Source organism: Heliconius melpomene, chromosome 20 (assembly GCF_056956725.1).
Source record: "Heliconius melpomene rosina isolate 202511_hmr_F chromosome 20, ASM5695672v1, whole genome shotgun sequence".
Taxonomy (NCBI): Eukaryota; Metazoa; Arthropoda; class Insecta; order Lepidoptera; family Nymphalidae; genus Heliconius; species Heliconius melpomene.
In genome coordinates, this window is record NC_140408.1 from 10,222,269 (window position 1) to 10,243,170 (window position 20,902).

General features: G+C 31.4%; 3 protein-coding genes across 6 annotated transcripts in view; 2 read left to right on the top strand and 1 right to left on the bottom strand.

Annotated features, from left to right (window-relative positions):
- Positions 1 to 168: 168 nt before the first annotated feature.
- On the bottom strand, positions 169 to 14,994 carry Git (ARF GTPase-activating protein GIT1). 3 transcript variants are annotated; one of them, XM_085205381.1, is made up of 12 exons: positions 14,805 to 14,994; positions 14,588 to 14,721; positions 14,404 to 14,516; positions 13,711 to 13,891; positions 12,199 to 12,329; positions 11,398 to 11,587; positions 10,818 to 10,890; positions 10,360 to 10,554; positions 8,088 to 8,224; positions 7,221 to 7,631; positions 6,056 to 6,316; positions 169 to 5,555 (listed from the first exon to the last, which is right to left on the bottom strand). In XM_085205381.1, exons 1-12 carry the CDS (start codon positions 14,866 to 14,868, stop codon positions 5,388 to 5,390), a joined length of 2,058 nt encoding a protein of 685 aa, XP_085061507.1. In that variant the 5' UTR covers positions 14,869 to 14,994; the 3' UTR covers positions 169 to 5,387. The 3 variants fall into 3 exon arrangements, with proteins under 3 accessions (XP_085061507.1, XP_085061506.1, XP_085061508.1); XM_085205380.1 differs by having other exon boundaries at positions 7,161 to 7,631; XM_085205382.1 differs by having other exon boundaries at positions 7,161 to 7,631; positions 14,592 to 14,721; positions 14,805 to 14,988.
- A 261-nt stretch (positions 14,995 to 15,255) lies between these two features.
- Positions 15,256 to 19,159, top strand: Ost48 (dolichyl-diphosphooligosaccharide--protein glycosyltransferase non-catalytic subunit Ost48). The gene is made up of 7 exons (XM_085204072.1): positions 15,256 to 15,454; positions 15,618 to 15,856; positions 16,234 to 16,476; positions 16,847 to 16,990; positions 17,851 to 18,012; positions 18,367 to 18,597; positions 18,888 to 19,159. Exons 1-7 carry the CDS (start codon positions 15,325 to 15,327, stop codon positions 19,044 to 19,046), a joined length of 1,308 nt encoding a protein of 435 aa, XP_085060198.1. The 5' UTR covers positions 15,256 to 15,324; the 3' UTR covers positions 19,047 to 19,159.
- Positions 19,160 to 20,087: 928 nt separating this feature from the next.
- Positions 20,088 to 20,902, top strand: part of LOC146527931 (leucine-rich repeat flightless-interacting protein 2) — a 32,487-nt gene continuing 31,672 nt past the window's right edge. Inside the window, exon 1 of one of the 2 annotated variants that reach the window (XM_085204070.1) lies at positions 20,088 to 20,123. Coding sequence is in view for 1 of the 2 variants with exons in the window: in XM_085204068.1 (XP_085060194.1) it covers positions 20,429 to 20,450 (22 nt within the window). In the remaining variant the exon portion in view is untranslated. Of the gene's footprint in view, positions 20,124 to 20,308; positions 20,451 to 20,902 lie in introns of those variants that run through there. The other variant, XM_085204068.1, reaches the window with a different exon arrangement.

A 20,902-nucleotide genomic window follows, 5' to 3' on the forward strand; every position in this document is an offset into this window, starting at 1 on the left:
TACACACATATAAGATCAAGCTGATATAAAAAAATGACATGTTCTCTTTTAAGGAATAAGGGCTCGGAATTCTCATCCTCCAGTAAAATAACTAATTTTCCATCACTTAAATAAGTTTTAAATATTTTTTGATTATATTATAATTGATTATTTAATTAAAAAACATACTGAAAATCAATTTTTTATTGTGTTACAAATTTCAATAAATGTCGAAAGGATCAATATGAAATCCTGTTTCCTGGTAAAAATTTTGCTCCAAAATGTTTCATTTCTTACTAGTAGTGTCTGCGTGAGGTATTTTAACTTTGCGGTAGGCTGTGCTATTTGTATAATATATAAGATTTGAAAGTAATAATATCTATTCATTAAGAAAAAAATATTTTATCGAATAGATTCGATAAAAATATTTTTTTCTTTGTAAAACTTATATCTAAACAAATTATAAAAATTAACACAGTAAAATCCAGTAAAACATCCTTAGACTAAAAGTGGCATGACTCAAAAATCCTATAACTTCAGATTTTTTTAAAAATTGGCAATAAAAATCCCACGACATACTACAGCGATATTCGACGTAGTTTTTTTTAGTAATGTCACTTTTATTCTGACGTTGCGATACATAAATGATATAATAATTTACTGTGTTGCAGTGTTAGTGTAAAGTGCTGTAAATATGATGGAAACAGGACCTCTCAGTGATATTACCAATAAAATGTCTTTTACATATACATTGGCACATATAATAATCACATAATACTCGTTACAAATGTAAAATTTCTTTAAACACGCCTAAACATTCCATATGAAAGCATTTGATACAAAACATTTCTCGCATATACGACTCATTACGACAATTTACTTTGAGATTTATATTAATTTAGAGAAGTTTAAAAGTTTTATTTTCTATTTTTGGATAAAGGCATTGTTATATTTATAAAAAGCAAATAATATAAAATACTTTTTAAGAATACGAATAATTTTTTTAACTTGATTTGAACCCGTACCGTTTGGAACTTACCCAAGCGCTCTAAACTACTAAACCATATTGGACGCGCCAGACAGTCTAAATTATACGTTTTTCTGAAAAGTATGTTTTCATAAATGTGTTTTAGTGTTTAATATTGTTTTATAATCAATTTAAATTTCATAAAATAGATTATTTATGAAGTGCTATTTAATTTTAAATAGTAAATTATATACTGAGTCGTACTTGCAAATTGTACGCTATTAATTAGTAACTGTCGTCATTTATAGGGGTTAGCTGTAATGTTAACGTCTTCTTATAGAAGTTAAAAAATAAAAAGAACATTAAAATATCGCTGTGACAAGACTCGAACGTTGCTTAGTTAGCTGGATAACTAGAACTAGTGTCTAATAGAAAATGAGTTTTTAGATATATATATATATTATAAAGATTTTCTATTTACTTTGTACTCATATTTCATTTAACAACCGTTACTTATGAGACCAGTCGTGCTGCGGAGGCACAAGCGGGCGGGTTCAATTCCCCGGGAGAGTGAAATAAATATTTTCATTTCCTAGCTTTAGCAAAGAAGCAAAGTGCGTCGTTATATCCCCCATTCAAAATGCAATGGCTTCAATTTTCGGAGAAAAATGGAGAACGGAAGTGACCTAATGGGAGAGGAAAGTCTTAATAATATGTTCCCAGATTTCCTCTGCCTCTTTTCAGAAATTTCACTCGAAAATTTACTAATAAAAAAAATATTTATATTAAAAATATATATATACAAATATATATGTAGCTTAATAAAATGACGACAGTTTCACTAAATAATTATAAAAATACGTATTAACACGCAATAGACTAACTACCTTTGAATTTACACCGTAACATCTATACATACATACATACTATGCTATACTATGAACATATCGTGGAACGTCAGTATAAAATCTACAAACCCATACAATATTCAATATCCCAACTAACTAGATATCTAAAATCTAAAACTTTAGGAATAACATTAACATTTTTTTTCAGGCACATTTCATCAGAGAACCCCAAGAGTACAGTCGACTATAAAAATATTGCTAATAAAATTAAAGAATGTTTCTCATATATAGAGAACGTGCACATATTTGGGGTGGGGAGGGGAGGTTTGGGCTAAGAGGGTACTCTGTCTCTGAATAAATGCAAGCATATGTGGCTGTCTGTGAGGAAGTCGACGACTGTAAGGGCGCCTCCCGCGGGAAAGTTAAAAAATGTATTTATATATTTTAAAGCTCAATGATAGATCTCATAAGTTTCCTTTACTATCCGCAAAGTATCTCTTTTGTCGATTTAATGCTGCCACCTATAGTTCCTACACGTTCCCTATAGTCATAGAAGCATTATTTAAATTAATTCAGCATTTCTACATATTTATTGAATTATGAACAAAAACAATGGCTATACTAACTAAATTTACACAAATCAAATATCTTTGCTAACAAAATACAGATAATTAAACCATTACACAGTCCACATATTTGCTTTTAAAAATTTTAAGCATTTTGAAAGTTTTATAACATTTTTATAGACAACTGTACATCATCACTGGGCATTCAATAAATTGGATAATAACAAGCACCTCTAACAATATGTATTGATTACAATATGTAATCTATAAAATACTCAAGATTTGTTATAATTAAATTGACACAATAATAACCATTGTAAAGAAATTAAAGATAGCGGATACTTTTTTCAATGTGAATAATAAAATTGTAAAAGTAGCATATGAAAACCATTAAAATATATATGACTATGGCACCTTCAGCTAACTCAATTATAATTTATGTGTGTAAGATTTGATAAAGAAATTTTAACCAAAATAACGTGAAATCAAAAAAATATTAATGTATCTATTGCTTTTCTTCACTTTGTTCTAACTAAAAATGGCTAAGTTTGCCTTCCACCTAAATAATATAAATATAAGAAATAATACAAATAACTAATTGTACTAAAAATAACGTAAATTATCAATAAATTTTATATAACTTACTTTAATATAATTCTGACATCAAAAGCTTTCGAAAAAACTGGTTAGCGAAATTCAATAATACATATTTCCTATCTCAAATATAATTATACTACTAAAATTATAAATTCTAATGTAAAATGAAATACTTAAATTATAAAGACAAAAATATTTTAATTATTATGCCAAAATAGAAAAGGTTTTTTTTTTTATTTTTCATTAACAACCAGCGACAACCAAAGTTTAATATTGTTTAAAAAAAAGGAAAAAGCAAGGCTTAATGTAAGCTTAACCTTTCATAGTAAATACTTCTCAAACATCTAGCACAATACATAGTAATAAGCATTTCTGTATATAAAAAATAACTCTAATATATAAATATATTGACAATTGACTAACAATCATCTACTAATATTCCATACCATATATTTTGCCTTATTTGAATAAAACCCTATAAATTTTGTTTTATTTTATCAAAAAATTCAACATAGGTATTTTAAGTTTCATGATAATCTTATAGATGAATGATGAAGATATGAATGAGTTAAGGTAAGAATGGTAAGTCACGATTTCTGTTCTGTGCATGAATTAAAGTTTTTAGGTGCTTGTGTTTTTTTTTGTATAAAGACCTTCCTTTATGATTTAGTATAAGAACATTATATACATCAAGTATTTACCAGTAATAAGTGCGTAACTTAGAAATCAATTTTCTCAAAATTTTGATTGTTTAACATATAGCCTTTTACATTCACATCTTCATTTCACTTAATTTATATAGAAAAATTTGTTACCATAATCTAAGGCGACTATAAAAGTTTTATTAAGCATTTTATAAAGAAACAACTACATAATATATATTTGTATAGAGGATTATTTCGTAAATCCATGAGATCGAAGATTGTGACACGTATCTTTATATAACCATAATAGAAGTGAATAAGTTAAATTGCATATATATATATAAATATTTTTAAATCATCAAATCAATCAATTACTCTTCTTGTACTTTTTGTATGAGAAGCAATATAAAGATTAAGGTCTGGTTTGGTGCATAAATAAAGCAAACCTAAAGATAAAAAAAATATATATGCAAGTTGACTTATTAATTTTCACATCTGGTATAAATATATATGTATTATATAAAAATATAAACAAGGTAATAACTTTCTAAATTGTTCACATTTTAATGGTATACTAGAAAATAGAAGCTTATGATATTCTAGTAATATAAATTTCCATGTTTTATTATAAAAGGAAAAAAATATCAACAGTATTACTTTTTATTATTGAACAAGGAATACAAAACTATAATATATCAATGAAAATAATCATAATGTCCTATTATTCTTTATAAATTAAAGTTAATAACTGCTTAGTATAAATATAATTTACAATAAAATAATGAAACACTAATTTAAAATAAGAATATGAGTGTTTTTAAATCTTTTACTTTTTGTCCAAATCTATTGAACACTTTTAATTAGTAGAAGAATACTGTTAAAGGACTGACATAAATCCAACATAAAAATGTCACACAACCAAGAATGAAAAAAAAGAATATTAAAAATTATGTTCATTAAACATTATTTCAATGAGCACACTGGAACAAAATAATTCAAAACATTTTCTTACAACACAGGTATTAATCAAACTAAGCCATTTAATACATTATTTTTGTGCTATACAAATTGTTTTAGAATTAAGATTTTGTAGAACCATAACATGTTATACAATATAATATAAAGTTATCTTATGATAAGCAAATATTGTTTTATCAACAAAAATGTTGTTGATAGCTGGAAAGCAATTACATAATACTAACAATGTAGCTTAATTTAATTTTATCTGTTCAATAAAACTAAAGATGAACACATATATTTAAATTGTAAAGATATTATGTATACATAACAATGAACAATACAAATTATTTACAACTTTACATAAAACGATACAAATTAATGAATGAAAAAAGTGTTTAAAGATACAGGATTTTTACCAAAGATATACAGAATTATTAATTTATTTGTAGATAAAGATGTGACAATTACATTCCAAACTTTACTCTAAAGAATGAACAATACAATAAAAAGCCACACCCACATTACTAAAAGAACAAAATATGAGTAATATTGAATAGTCATTCCATTTTCAAAAAAAGAACTATAGATTAAAAAATCATTCCGACTTCACCAAATGACATCAGTTAAGTCTTTTAAATATCGCGTTTCGAGCGTGCCAGTATCATCAACACATATCATTAACAAGTTACAATTCACAACACCACCACAACAATCAAGTGACAGATGACATATGACGCATGATAGCTGTCAACGCTCAGTCTGCACCGGGCACTCGCAGGCAACAGTTGAGCAGGGAACGCGCGTACTATAGCGTCGAATGCGGACGCTAGGATGGCTGGAAGTGTGTCACTAGCAGCTTAGTGGCTTTGGCGAGGTCGTATGCGGATGTTCGCACTTGGTCTAGGGGGGCGCGCGTGGTACACGCTGCTACTACAGCCTCACTTGCTGATTGTAGAGAGTCGATCACTTGTTGGAGGGTTGGATCTGTGCAAGTCTGTGCGGGAGTGTTTTATTAATATATAAGCCAATTAGGTTTATATTTTTACATGTCTCAATGTTCAATTTTTTGTATATGAATCATAAAAGTAAAGGGACCTCAACAAATAATTTTAAAAAAAGAAATTCATAGCAATACTCTAGTACTGTAACTTTTATTTTCACATGTGTAAGCAATAACAAAATCTCGTAGTGCAAAACAAAAATATCTGGCCGGTTAGAGGCCATACGTGGTGTGTGTTATGAGTTCTATTCTTACTCCATGAAATGAAATATGTAATATTGTTATTTCCTCGGTCTGGTAACAAGGCAAAGAACAACGTTGAGTTCCGACACTCAAGGTCGCACACACACATTCGGCGGTAAGTGGGAAATGGAATTGGTATAATGGGAATGGAGAGTCATAACACTATTTCCAGGTTCCCTCTGCTTACCTTGGTATTTGCGGAATATAGCAAGAAGCTAAAAAATGTATTTAAAAAAATGAAGTATTCATACCTGTGGAAATAGCGCCAATAAAGCCGCCACAGTTCTCCTTATAGAATCTGCACACTCGGGCAACTTACTACTATGCAGTCTTGCAGCTGACCACAACTCCTGAATACATCTGGTGACCGCCTCAGCTCGTCTCTGCACCTCCTGACCCTCGCCGAGTCTACTGGTGCCAGATCCTGATGGTCCATCGTCGGACATACTTGATATTCCACCTTCTAAAGCGCTTTGGGTCAGGGATCGTTCTAATCCGGGGATGCTTGTTAGCTATAAAATATTTAGTGTTAAATTTACAAATAGAAACTATGTCGAAAAAACATATAAAAATTGATTTTTAGTGTAAGTTGTATTACCTACTTAGGAAGCTGAAGTTAGCTCAAGCATATTGTTTAATTATGTTTATTAAAGATATTTTTTAAATGAAAAATTTAAATGTTTTAATTATTATTTTAATTTTTATTCTTACTTTTTACAATTGGAACATCACAACAACTATTGTTATATTATATGCACCTGCAATCCCTCAAAACTATAAAGTTAGTCTACTTTGGAAAATGTTGTAATAAATGAGGTAATGTTTAGTTAAGTTAAGTTAAGTTTTAATAATTTATTAAACTAAATACTTCAAATTTATTTACTTTACTAAAATTTTCGCCTATATTCGAGATTGCTAGTGCAAAAGTAAAAATTATACAGAATTTACACATAAGATGCTATCCATATGGTCAACCTTTGAGTTAGTCTTTCTGAACTGACACCGCCGCACGCGCCTCATTCCGAAATCGAGTCGTAGGTATTGGCGATAATGTTCAAAGTTGTTTAACATTTAGTATTGTATACGTTATTGGTATCTATGCGTAACTGCATCACACGGAATACAGGTATGGATAAACTTGGTGAAATAAAAGAAAATCCTATGTCTAAGCTGTTGAGGTATCTTTATTAATTTCTTTAGGTATGTATTAATCTATTTAGGTTCCCGTAAAAGGAACGCTGACGCTTCCACCTTGTACAAAAGAAATATAAAAGAAGTAAAAAACTTTATAAAAGAAAAGGCACTGACAATCTCAAAAAAAGAGAAAAAAAGTAGTTAAATATTAAAAATTAGTACCTGGTGTTTAGTAACCTGCCAGTTATTCTTTGGTCCCTCCCTAGCTTCAAACATACTGACCGGTCGCTGGTTTTTCGGTCTGAGATCCAATTCCTCAGTCAGGGCCAACTGTTCCGTCTCCAAGCTCCTGCCGCGTTCCTGAGGACTCAGGTCTAGATTGGCATCATTTATTGAGGTCTGGGACGTCATGCTGTGGTCATCATCAACACTGCTTGTCTTTAATGCACTGTTCTCTTTAGTTAATTGTTCTACTATAGTCTGTAAGTTCTTCAACTGATTCTTTAATTCCGTTATTGTGGAGTCTCTGTTGTCTAATTCCTTTTTTAGCGATTCAATTTCGTGTTTTTTGACTTCCGGTTCGTGAGCAGGACTGGGGGTGTGGGTTCGATGTTCGATTGGGGTATTATCGGTAGGTAAAGATGGATTGTATGTGGAGGACACTGTTTCTCCAGCTCTTGGATCTATGGACATCTGTTAAAAAATAATTATAAAGTATTAATATTATTACAATTTAATTTACTAACAATGTGGAAGAGTTGTTAAAGTGTTATTCTATACCATTTTTTCAAATCACACTATGTCCAAATTTTTATGTTTTCTTAATAAGTATTTTTTTTATCCTAAGTGTCTCACTTTAGAAATATTAAAAACATATTTAACAAATAGTATTCTCTCTTAACAAACAATAATTCTAAGTAATCTTTGAGTAGCAGAAACTTGTAAAAATCTCCCTGCAGAGACTGAGAACATAAATAAGTTGTTTCTTATTAAGTGTATAACATTGATAATCATACTAAAATAATCATTACATTTTTCGTAAATACACTTAAATAAATTTGACTTTGAATTTTAACACGATTGTCTTAAGTTTAATTATTCTGAATTGTTTTAAAGAAAAATATTTATTTTATATCTAACTATACTTACATCTAAATCAATAGGTGCAAGCGCAGCGTAATCCTCGTCTGAAGCTACCGAGTCATATAGAGGCTCGTCATCTGACATTTGTGAGAAATGCTTGAGGTGACTAGCTGATAAAAGGGGATTCATTGGTCCTGTTAAGGCTGAAATAATTAAAAAAAAACATATAAAATTAATTCACATATATGTCGGCTGGTGATAATTTATTTCAATATTAAGAATAAATTCATAATTAGTTAATTAATTACAAAAGATGTTTTATGGAGTAAAATTAGAATTAACATTTAAGAGTTAATAAAACGCTGTAATTATTGAATTGATGGTTCTGTATTTGTCAGCTTCCGGTGGCGCCACTTTGGGCGCGTCACCGTTGTCAATGTCATTGTTACTTTATAAAAGGCCACGCGGGCGTTGTACGCTCAGTCGAGGCTCTGCCACGGCTCGGAGCACTACTCGTGCTCCACCGCTGGTTAACCTCGACTATTTTAATTATGAATGTTGTTAAGACCTATTCGTAATTATACTGGACTGGAGCAGTGAAAGGTGAGTGTTAGTACTGTGAAGGGCCTACTCCTGGGGTCACAAGTCCCAGGCACTGCTCCAAGCCATCATTTAAAGAATAAGATAATGTTCTTATTATTTTCCTTGTAATTTACTATGTTTCCAGTTATTGTTGGTTTATTTATTTGTTTTAGATTTACCTATTTATTTAATTTAGTATTTCGAGTAGAACCAAAGGCCAGAATATGGTCGGAGGTTCTACTCGTTTATTTTTAATATCTATTACGCCTTTTAAATCCGACATCAGAAGCGGGATAGATCCAGCAGGTCCATCCTTTCACATCTTCTCAACAAACAAACGTGACAGGGCATTCGGAGACACTCTTGGCACTGGCTAATAGAAGGGAATGAGAAACGCTGTCTAAGCAACATCGGGGTAGTATGTAAGTTAATCATGAGTTCCTTGCAGGTTTATTTACTAAATTCAACTACAACAACACTATGACTAAGATTGAGTAATATTTATATCACTACATTCAATCCAGAGGGGGACGTACTTTTAAGGAACTGGACAAGTAAAAAAAAAAAAAAAAAACATGTGTAGTGAATGGAGATGGGTTTACAGATGCGGTCAAGGCAGAGTTTGATTGTGTGAACAATGAACTAGCCTTTATCTAATGAGTATGCGTCTAGTGGGTGTGCAACTATTCCCGAATTAACCGGTCACATCTACTTTAAGAGGACGCTAGAACGTGGTTTTGTCATTTGGGTCACTAAAGACAAATTATAAGTGTTCAGGATGCGGCCCGTGGAGCTGAGCTAGTTATGTAAAAATTATGGCATTCGTCAGCATTACATGGTTCTCGGCGTAAGCCATACCTTTTTTTAATTTGAGTGCATCATGCAATCAGTCCGAAGACTATGAGCAGAATGTGGCGTGTGGTGAGCTTGCATCGCATTAGATAAAGCTTTGCATAGAGAGTTTAACTACTGTGGCGTTTGCAAAATGTAGCGTCTCTTTAGCCGGCTTGTCATGTTCTGGCTGATTAATTGGCTAGCCAGAGGATTTGGGTGTTTGGAGAATCTGGTTTTATATTTAGAAGATAAAAATTTTATTTCATTCTTCACTGTATGAATAGCTAAGTGTTCGTAGACTTCATTGATTTTTATAAACCAGGGTTAATCTACGATCAAGGTGCATACCCAAGTATTTGACCGAATCTGCGTGAGGAAGTGGATGACCGTTTAGGGTAACAGGTGGACAATTATCTTTTCTCAATGAAAAAGTGACATGATGACTTTGTAGTATTTACTGTGACTGTTATTTAATTTAGTATTTCGAGTAGAACCAAAAGCCAGAATATGGTCGGAGGTTCTACTCGTTTATTTTTAATATCTATTACGCCTTTTAAATCCGACATATAAAACTAAGTATTTGTGGTGTAGTGGTTCAGTACAATTTGACTGAAAATCGAAGTTTGTCGGATCGTACCCACAATTATTACTGTTTATAGGTTCTCAGACAGACTTATCATATTCAAACTTTATAGTTTGAATATGATAAGTGTGTCTGAAGTTATCCAAAGGCCAAAATAAAAGGCTGTTAATATTTTCTTCGGTCCGGTTATAAAACAAAGCGCAGCGATGAGTTCTGCCCTAAACGCACAATATCTTGAAAATTCGACGGCGCGACGACGGTGGCAAAATAATACCAAACGTTGTTATCTTGTGTACAGACAAATATACGATATATCCTTCAATAATAACAAAATAAAACCTCGAGGCTGTAAAGTGGCAAGTCTTTGCCTCCTCGTAGCATCGAGCAGTACATCTCTCAGTAAGGCCGCTAACTCCGGCGCGGACAGACGTGCCAACTTTTGTCTCCCTTGGTTCCTCGGCGCTGACAATGCTGGGTTGACTGGTAGAAACGCAACTCCACATCGTTCTAAGCCTGTTGCGCTTGTTTGCCAGACTGAAAGGAACATTGAATTTAAAAAAATAAAAACAAATAAATATATTATTTGATCGTTTAAAAATATGTATATGTAATTTATATATATATATATTTAATATAAATGGTTTCTCCATAAATATATCGAGCATACGAAAATGTGTATCTGTTCGAACATTATAATATTCCAGTATATAATAAAACATGACATCTACCAAGAAAAAAGTGTTCAGTCTTTTGTTAGTTTTTCTGAAGCCATCATTAATAAAAATTATATCACATACTTGCTTCTGTCTCGCGTCGATCAATTTCGTCGTATATGTCCATAACAAGTTCCTCAAACAAATGATTAGGTAGCTGCAATAAATGTTTAAAAAACATTTTAATAAAACTTTTAATTGTCGTAGTTTATTTATTGGTTATGACACGAGATCTAAGCTGAGCCTTAGATTTGTGTGAGCGTGCATATACAACAGCATCCCTTGCTTCATCTAAACCAATTTATACTGCTTTATGATAACCGGCCTCTACTTGTTGTATTGATAGCAGCGTCACATTTAATTCTTAATGTATTATTTTTGTGTTCGAATTATCAAAAGTAAAAGATAAAGTTGGTACTAGCACTGTTCAAGGATGGAAAAATATATGCGAGCAATCAGTAAAAAAAGAAAAAAATATCATGATAAACTTTATTTTTAAAAGATTTTTTCTGGTTCTTGTTTTTAGAGACACACACTAATGCAAAGCTCAGCTTGAGCATCGCGTAGTTCATCTCTTCTTGTTTAAGAAAACCAGAAAAGAAAAATTCACATACTCATAGTGTCATTCATATCATCTCATCACAGCAATCTTTCAACAACTTACCAATTGCAACTTCCCCCGCGCAGCTTTAGCCACATCCGTCATCTCATGTGTGTCGTGAGCTCGTGGCACTATATAGTGCCTCCCCGCCGCATGGTCCGGCTTCTCACCTATTAGGAAGTGGATCATTCGATCTGTCGCTTCGTATACTAGCTCCGTTATTCTATCTGCTAGCTCTGTATGTCCACCTTGTCTGAAATCCATTTACATTAAAGTATTTATAATCGGGCAACGCTCAGTGGCTAGGTGGAGCCATGATATAGTCAAGCGCAAGACTGGTCATTGTGGAGATCCTTGGGGGAGGACTGACGACGATAAATGTATTTTTAAGTTTGATATTTTTCAGCTTCACACCATTACCTTGCGTATGATATACCTCGTATATTAGTAGGGTAGAGAGAGAGAATCTAGTGTCAAGACACTTCATTCAAACTCGGTCCTAGTTCGAAACTGTAAATTGTACGTCAGAATTCAACACTGCGTTTAGTCTTGCAAGAACAACTATAATATATTTTTTCAGTTCATTAGCATTAATACTTTGGATTTTAGATAATTTTATATAAATTTATTTTAAGTAAATCAATAAATATCTTACGGCAATTGTGGAGTAGTAGGACAGTTAACACAATGATCGTGGTTTTGATTCCTATTATTAGTAACATTAATTCACACAGCCAAATTTTAAAAAATGTAACTTTAAATTATAAGAAATCCTTTAAAAAAATAGACATCTTACATAGTTGACAAAATTTAACATAGTAGATAGAGAAAATGGAGACATAAAAAAATCAACAAGTAACATACCTAGCGCAGTCAGCAGGTGAGTTGCCACCACTGTCCCTAGCGGTGGGGTCGGCGCCCCACGCCACCAACAATTCCGCTTGAGCTGGTTGTCCCGCTCTACATGCTACGTGCAAACATGTACTTCCTTTTTCCTACAAGCGATTGATTACTTTAATTAAAGTGGTTTTTTTTAAAATAAATATTTAATAGTTTTGGTTACAGTTAAAAAATTTGAAAATATTGAATATACTTTAATACTTTAAGCAAGAAGAATGATAATATATTAAAACTAGCGGACGCGCGCAGCTTCGCTTACTTATTTAGGGGTGAATTCTAAGAAACCACGAAACATGTAATTTTTAAGAGTCTAAATTTAAAAGTTTATTAAAATCGGTGGCGGTTTAAAGATTTTCCCATACAAACTTTCAACACCTTATTTGCACCATTAGGGGATGAATTCTAGAAAACCATGAAACATGTGTTTAATTATATACGTTTAAGAGTCTGAATTTTTAATTTTATGAAAATTGGTGACGATTTTAAAAAAACCTATACAAACTTTCACCCCTTATTTGCACCCTTAGGGGGAGAATTCTAGAAAACGATGAAACATGTGTTCAATTAAATACTTTTAAAAATCTAAATTTCAAATTTTATAAAAATCGGTGCCGATTTAATTTTTTTTCCATACAAACTTTGAACCCCTATTTCACCCCTTTAGGGTTAAAATTTTTCAAAATCCCTTCTTAGTGGATGTCCAGATTACGAAAGTAAACTTTTGTCCAAATTTAACGTTTCTACCATCAGCGGTTAAGGCTGTGCGTGCGTCTTACCTCAGTCAGTGAGGACAAGTCCTTTTATATATATAGATTATAAATTTTTAGTGTGCTTTGTTATAAATAAACCTCGACTCTCTATCGTTTTAAAACTATTGTTATATTTATTTGAGTCATACACAAATGTAAGAAATTGAGTCATTATAATATACCAGCATTTTCCTGCGGCTCAACCCGCATGATCTTTAATAAGTAAGACTTGTGTATGAGTTATGATTAATACTGCATTTTTTCAAAATAGTTTTAAAAATATTCCTATAGTTTTTTGTAATTCGGTCTTGAGTTTCATCACCCAACGCAATGCAAGGAAAGTTAATCAGAAGATGGGTAATGACCTACTATAGAGATGGAGACAGTTAGCAAAGAACCAGGATAAATGGAAAGAAATGGAGGAGTACTATGTCACAACACAACCTGACCTGTTTACAAATAATATGCAATGTAAATAATAAGCAAATAAGTTATATAGTTTTAGCAACATAGTAAAATAAAATATATTTAATTTGAGCGTCTTAACATTAGGTTCCCTCTACCTACCCTGCTGTGTGCGGGATACAACTGAAAATAATTTAAAATTTTCTGTAATTAGATATAAGAAACTTGGGTCAGATAAATGCTATTTTTATTTATTTTATTTATAGTATTGTTCTTATATATCTGAAATGTTACATTTGTTATATGCCTTGTAAAGACTTACCTGATTATAGTAATTAGGATCGGCCCCTTGAGCTAACAGTCTCATAGCAGTATCTAATGAACCACTGCGAACTGCACTGTGTAACTGTCTTCCTAACTCACTTGGTGGTTCATCTCTTCTTGCTCTCAAGACATATGCCAGTCTTAAGTGTTTAGCCAATATGAACTCTGATTTAATAGGGCTAAAAATTAATAATTTTTATTCACTCTGTATCTCGCATATAGTACAATAGGCAAGGTTAGTGTTAAGACACTACATTCCTGACTTTCCTCTCTCGAGCATGAGCTGTGGTGCTTCGCCACTACAACCTCAAATACATGTATATTTATGTATATCATAAATATTACATTTTTTATTCATTTTTGTGGTGTATCCCAAATACAGCAGGGTAGACAGATGGGACCTAGTATTAAGACACTCTGCCCACTCCCACTTATCGCCCAATTTTCGAGGTATCGCATTTCAAGTGATGGAACTCAACACCACACATTTTGCCTTGGTACCTCAGCAAAGAAATGAAAATATTAACAAATAATGACTCATTTCTCAGAGTGGAAATTGAACCCTCAATCGCCGCTTTTCAGTCACACGTTTGTGCCCCTGCGCCACAGCAGCTGATACTTTTTTTGTATATACATATATTAAGATAATATATACAGTATTTTTATACTTTTTTATGATAATAATTCTTACTGTAGCGGATCCTTAGGTTGTGGTTTTTTCCTTAAATGTTTAGGAGCTGAGGTATCCAGTAAAGAATGTTCCCATATACTATTCACATTTTGAGCAGTAAGCGCTTGCACCATCTGTATCCAAATAAGTATATATTACTTAAAATGTACCACTCGGACGAAGAAACTTGTATAAGTTTATTTACCGACAAAAGTGAAGGAGGCCATGAACCTTGTCTTAAAGATTTTACATGGGAAATGTGTCTTCCCATACTTCTATGAACACTACAACACTCCGCACATAACAACAAACCGCGGTTAATTGATGCCCATGAAGGATCTACAAACACATAAGTATTCAACTAGTTTAATAAAATAGGTAATTAATTAGCACCATATAAAAGAAACTAGGACGTCGTTTACCCGAAGCACCGCAATCAGAGCACACTTCTACTGACGAACGGTGTTTCGATCGTGATATCATCATTTTTATTTTAAATTATACTATTCTTAATCTACTAAACAAGCTAAAAGTCGACCTAACTAACTAAATAACTTGTTTAAGACATAATTAACTCTGATACAAAAATAAAACATTTTACGGAACGTCAATCAAAATAATACAGAATTACAGACTAAAATATAGATTATAGATAATATAGATGTACTTTGTTTAGGTACCATATTTTAATATTTTTTGAATAGAAATCTAATCTAACGAAAAAAGAGCTTAAAATATAAATAAAATATTTTTGTTATAATATAAATAAATTATTTAATTGACGTCGTCCTACGTTCATTTTAATTTTAATAAATTTACTTAACTACTCTTTAGTTTAGTGATGATTTTGGTTCTGTGAACCTTGAGGCTTGAACACGTCAGAGATTAAGATTTGCGGTTGTCAAAAGAGATTAACTTGCGGTATATTTAAGTGAAATAAAAATGAAGATTGCCGTAGTATTGGGAATAATAGCATGCTTTTCAATAGCCTATGCAGATCAAGAAACTCTAGTACTAGTGGACAATTTGAACATTAGAGAGACTCATTCACAATTTTTCAAATCTCTTCAAGGTATGAATTAAGTCGATTGCGTGTCTATTGATAAGGTGCCGGGTTTTTTAAGAATACATTATTTAATTTACGTGCTGAAGTCTTGATGGTACTATACTAGTAAAAATAAACCAGAATTTACATCTTATATGATTTTTTCTTATATATTAATCACCTATTTCAGATCGGGGCTACAATCTTGTTTTTAAGTTAGCTGACGATGCTAACCTAGTGCTATCTAAGTATGGGGAATATTTGTATAAAAATCTAATAGTCTTTTCACCATCCGTCGTCGAGTTTGGTGGTCAAATAGACACGGAAGCCATCACAAAGTTTATTGATGATGGTGGAAATGTACTCATGGCTGGTAACTCTGCGGCAGGCGATGTCTACAGGGAGATTGCTTCTGAATGTGGATTTGAGGTAAGACTTTGTCTGTAGATTTAATTTATAATTACCTCTATAATAGTTCTCATGTCAATTGTGCATAGGTACATTTATTTTAAAGTGTAATTATTATTATTAACTTGTTGTGGATGCCGAGGGATGAGTATGTAAATATCTTTTATACATGTGCATCGTTCTCATGGCGTAGTTGATCACCTAAAAGTGAACTCCCTTGTTCAGTTCAGTTGTTTAATCATGGTGAATTAAGCCCCTTTTGTTCTACTGATATTTATTATTTATATTGCCTGAGAGCAGATCACTGTCAAGCAAATTACCTACCAATTTTTGTATGCAAGAAACATCTTATTAGTCACTTTAAATACTTTTTAATCTGAACGTATTTTTTATCCCAGATGGATGAAGAATCTGCAGCTGTAATTGACCATTTCAATTATGACAGTCTGGATGATGGAGACCACACTAGGATAGTAGTGTCTCCCAAAAATTTAATCAATGCTCCTACAATTGTTGGTTCTCAAAACACACAGCCATTACTCTTTGAAGGTACAGGTCTAATATTAGATAAGGATAATAGCCTGGTCCTGCCTATACTGACAGCCGATAGTACAGCTTACAGCTATAATCCTAAGAGTCAGGTATATATTTATTTTCTATATATAAGGAATCTTATTCTAATTAAATATATTTTATTGTACTAATTTAAGGAGGAATCTGTCGAAAAAATACATATTTCACAGAATTTCCTTGTTTATACCCTATTCAGTGTTTTTTAAAATTTGTAAAAAAAATTGCTTGTTATGTCTTTTGATACTGTCCAATATGTTGTGAGAAGGCTATAGGAACTGAATGATTTGAAATTAAACAAACAATATTTTTTTAACCTTATGCCTAAATTAAATGACTGTCCTAAATTAAATGTATAAACAATAATATAATGATTGAGTTCTAAGTAAATACTTATAATATGTACATGTAATATGCAATACTAACTATTTACTATTTTAGGTTAAGGAGTACCCTCATGCAGTCGGTCGTAAAACTGTCCTCCTAGCAGCACTTCAAGCTAGAAACAATGCTAGAATAATATTCAGTGGATCTCTTTTCTTTTTCTCTGATGAAGCTTTCAACTCTCCTGTTTCTAAAGTCCATGTAAGTATATACTTAATTATTTTAATTTTTATTAGAAATATATTGAATATTTTAATATCTACTTAATTGAACCTTTAAATTCAAATTATTTAAATTGTCCTATTTTGCAAGCAGCTAGGTAATCTTTAATAACTGTGTAATTATGCTTATAAAGAAAGCTAAATTCATGATCAAATCACTATGACAACAGTATGCAACTGAGTTTAATCTGGTTTTCACAAAAGAAACTAAAGCTCATGAAATGATAAATGAAATCAAACAAGATGTAGCTTTACATCTATACTAATATAATAAAGCTAAAGAGTTTATTTGTTTGTTTGTTTGTTTGTTTGATCGATTTACTTTGTTTTTGTTTTGTATGAAAGCTGCATTCTTCAGAAGTGCTATAGGCTATATAATATTACATTACACATATATACTAATAAATTAAAATACTTTCTAATTTGACATGCAATTTATTCTGCCATGTTAATAACAACCGTCGTCGCTACGCGACCGCGTTCGTTACCGCGTCATTTTGATATTCATCCTTATGAAAACAAATATAATAGTCACTTTTAGCATTTCATCTAGATTGAAATTATATTCCTATACAAATTATATTCTTATATTTCAAGCAGGCGTAGCCGCGTCTGGGTCCGCTAGTGTATAATATATGCCTAAGAATATTGATAGCTTCATGCTGTATCTTGCACATAGCAGTGTAGGCAGAGGGAACCTAGTGTTATAATAATATAACATTTAATAACAATGAATTGTAATTCAATGTCTTAAAAAATCATGTATTTGTGCTTGTAACTATCAAATTAGTAATTAACTAAGCAGCCATAATCATGTATTACGTATTTTATAAATTCTAGGGTGATAAAGTGAAGGCTTCCCTCTCTGGTAACAAAGCACTTGCTGTGCACCTGAGTGAGTGGGCGTTTGGTGAGCGTGGCCAGCTTAGAGTGGGCCGTGTACACCACCACAGGCAAGGAGAGAAGGAGACCTCTAATACTTACACTATTACTGATACTGTTGTGAGTATAAATTATGAATGACAGCATATTCATAAATAATTTCTGTTTAACTATTGTTATTTGCATAAATGCATATTTATATTATGCGCCTACTACAGAATTTCACTATATTGGCTAGTCCATATATGGACTGTATTATTAGAATGTTTGGACTACTGCATTGTATAGGTAATGATGTTAATATGCAAATATTTTAAAAACTGTAACATATCTCCCTATTATTTAATAACAAATATAATATACTACAAATATGAAGTTAAAATAACTTTAATAAAATCAGCATCAATAATCTATTTTAGAAAGAGTATTTTTTTTGTATATTACAATACTAATTTATATAATTATGTTTGAAAGGTATATAGAATTGAAATTGAAGAACTCAGGAATGGCAAATGGCAACCATTTGAATCTAATGATGTACAATTAGAGTTTGTGCGCATAGATCCCTTCATTCGCACAACCTTGAAAAAGAAACCCAATGGTGTATATGAGGCAATCTTCAAAGTACCAGATGTGTGGGGAGTCTATCAGTTCAAAGTAGACTATGATAGAATTGGATATACCAGATTGTATCACTCTACACAGGTAATTTTAAACTATTCATACTTATATGGGGATATATATGTATATATATATATATATATTGTACACAGCTAGAGAACTCATTTGCTTAAAGAGTTAATGTGTTCCACCATTCAATATGTAAAAGCCAATAATTTGGATGAAAAGCTGGTCTGCTTTCCATGTCATGATTCTTATCAACTTTTGTGTTGCATTGCATCTTGAGTGGTGAACTTAACACTGTGCTTTGTCTTCTTACCAGAGCATGAAAATGGATTTTCTTTTCTTTATATTCATATTTCTATTTTTTACAGGTATCAGTCCGACCTCTGCAACACACTCAATATGAAAGATTCATTCCAAGTGCATTCCCATACTATGTGAGTGCGTTCTCAATGATGATTGGAGTGTTTTTGTTCTCCTTTGTCTTTCTATACTACAAAGAAGACCCACCAAAGAGCAAGAGTGAATAAATAATCATGTATAATATTTTATATTGTATGTTTGTGTTTTGTTGCAGCATATTCCCATTTATAAATGTATGTGAAAAAATCTATTAAGATAAATAAATGTTCACAAATAATAACATTTGGTTTTATTTTTCTTTTATCTACATTTTGTTAAATATTTTTATTTAGCATTTCTTTTACTAAATATGAGTTATATAATGAAACATAATCTTTAAATTTTCAGTCCCCATCGGTTTCATCAGGGACTAAAATAATGGGTGGGACAATGGTCATTGGTTAAATTATAACTTCGACGTTTCTGTGAACGAATGCAGTAAGAGTAGTATATAGTAATATAGTGGCAACTGGCATCGTAGGCTACGATTCGTAGCTTTTGTACTGTAATAACCGTTTTTTTTAAAGGATAATTTGGTCCATGATTCAAGAAAATATATTCAGGCATTTGATAATTATCAGCTCTTTTAGTTATTTACTTTTAAGAGCTTGTTGTGTAAATAATTGATCTTCCAAAAATTATTTAGTGGAATTAGCAGTGTTATCTATATTATTTTATGATAAAATATTTTATTCTTGTTTTTGTATATTTATAAATCCACGATTTTAGCAATATTTATTTACATTTTCATGTTACAAGTATACGGTATATATTTTTTAAATCATCGTTTTGAAAACGGCGAATGAACCCATAATGTTGTAACTGACATTATAATTCGGAACGCAACAGTTTTAAATGGCAGAAAAAAATGGCATGCTTGTCATGAAATGTCTGTTTAATTTTTTGTAAAAATAGTTTAATTTTATAATACTTAATTGGTAAAACTTATCAATAAATTGTGACTTAATATTGTGGTGCCAACACGCTAATTCATAAATATAAATTTTGTAAATATTTTGGAACATTAATATAAATCGTGAAGACATTAATTTGGTGTCTCCATATTTTTTTAAATAAAGCTTATTTTCAATGAATCTCTTATAGTTTTTATACGGTAAGAAAATTGTGAAGATACCCATATCGTAGTGACATAAAAGTTAAAAGTGTATGTCGAAACGATGTGTTTACATCTGTAAACTGTCCCCGTGAGTATGATGTCATTGTAGTGACTGCCATTAAAAATATGTTGGCTATGTGCCCACCCGTTTTCCTCCTAGTGTTATAATTCTAATAATGTTTTTGAAAACATCCACGCGGAAAAGAACAACGAACCCTCTAGGTTATAGTTGGTCTGTTCCAGATAAATATGCAAATTAGATTCTCTCTGATCTCAGAGGATTAGAAAGCATTTGTGCATAAGTGTTCAGTACATTTACAAATATAAAAACCTTATATATATCAAATCACCACAAATCTTAATATAATATTGTGAATAGTATTTAAAATTGTGATGGTCAATTTGCAAGACAAATGTAAGTTTTGTTTCAAATGAATAATAATAGGCTCTTTCTAATCATTTATTTACATTACAAACAATCAAATAAGTAAATTATGTTATTCATAAGTTAAATAAAAAATTCTACCCATCAAAGAAGCCATAGAATAACTTAAAGACTAATATGAATCCTTATAGTTCTTGTCTGTGGTGTATCATATGTCTAAATGTCTCTTAATAAAAAAACAATTTGATAGCTTCAATATTTGGGATTAATATTAATATATATTTAGTCTATCATGATGCTTAGACACAGTGTCTAACTGTAATGAATTATTTTAATTTATTTACTCTGATAACAAAAAAAGGTATGCTCATGAAGGGAACAGAATATTTCCACTCTAGGTTTTCTATGTCTACCCATCCATTTGCGCCATGGAGCTTGGAAAAGAATGTTATATGTATTTTATCTTCCTATTTTCATTTACA

Excerpts from the sequence above, each read along its gene's own strand:
- Git (XM_085205380.1), bottom strand. The coding sequence starts at position 14,868 with ATGATGATATCACGATCGAAACACCGTTCGTCAGTAGAAGTGTGCTCT. Across the intron at positions 12,330-13,710 it reads ATCCTAATTACTATAATCAG|GAAAAAGGAAGTACATGTTT; the intron begins GTAAGTCTTTAC and ends AATCGCTTGTAG. Across the intron at positions 8,225-10,359 it reads TGCCACTTTACAGCCTCGAG|CCTTAACAGGACCAATGAAT; the intron begins GTTTTATTTTGT and ends TAATTATTTCAG.
- Ost48 (XM_085204072.1), top strand. The coding sequence starts at position 15,325 with ATGAAGATTGCCGTAGTATTGGGAATAATAGCATGCTTTTCAATAGCC. Across the intron at positions 15,455-15,617 it reads ATTTTTCAAATCTCTTCAAG|ATCGGGGCTACAATCTTGTT; the intron begins GTATGAATTAAG and ends CACCTATTTCAG. Across the intron at positions 18,013-18,366 it reads ACACTATTACTGATACTGTT|GTATATAGAATTGAAATTGA; the intron begins GTGAGTATAAAT and ends TATGTTTGAAAG.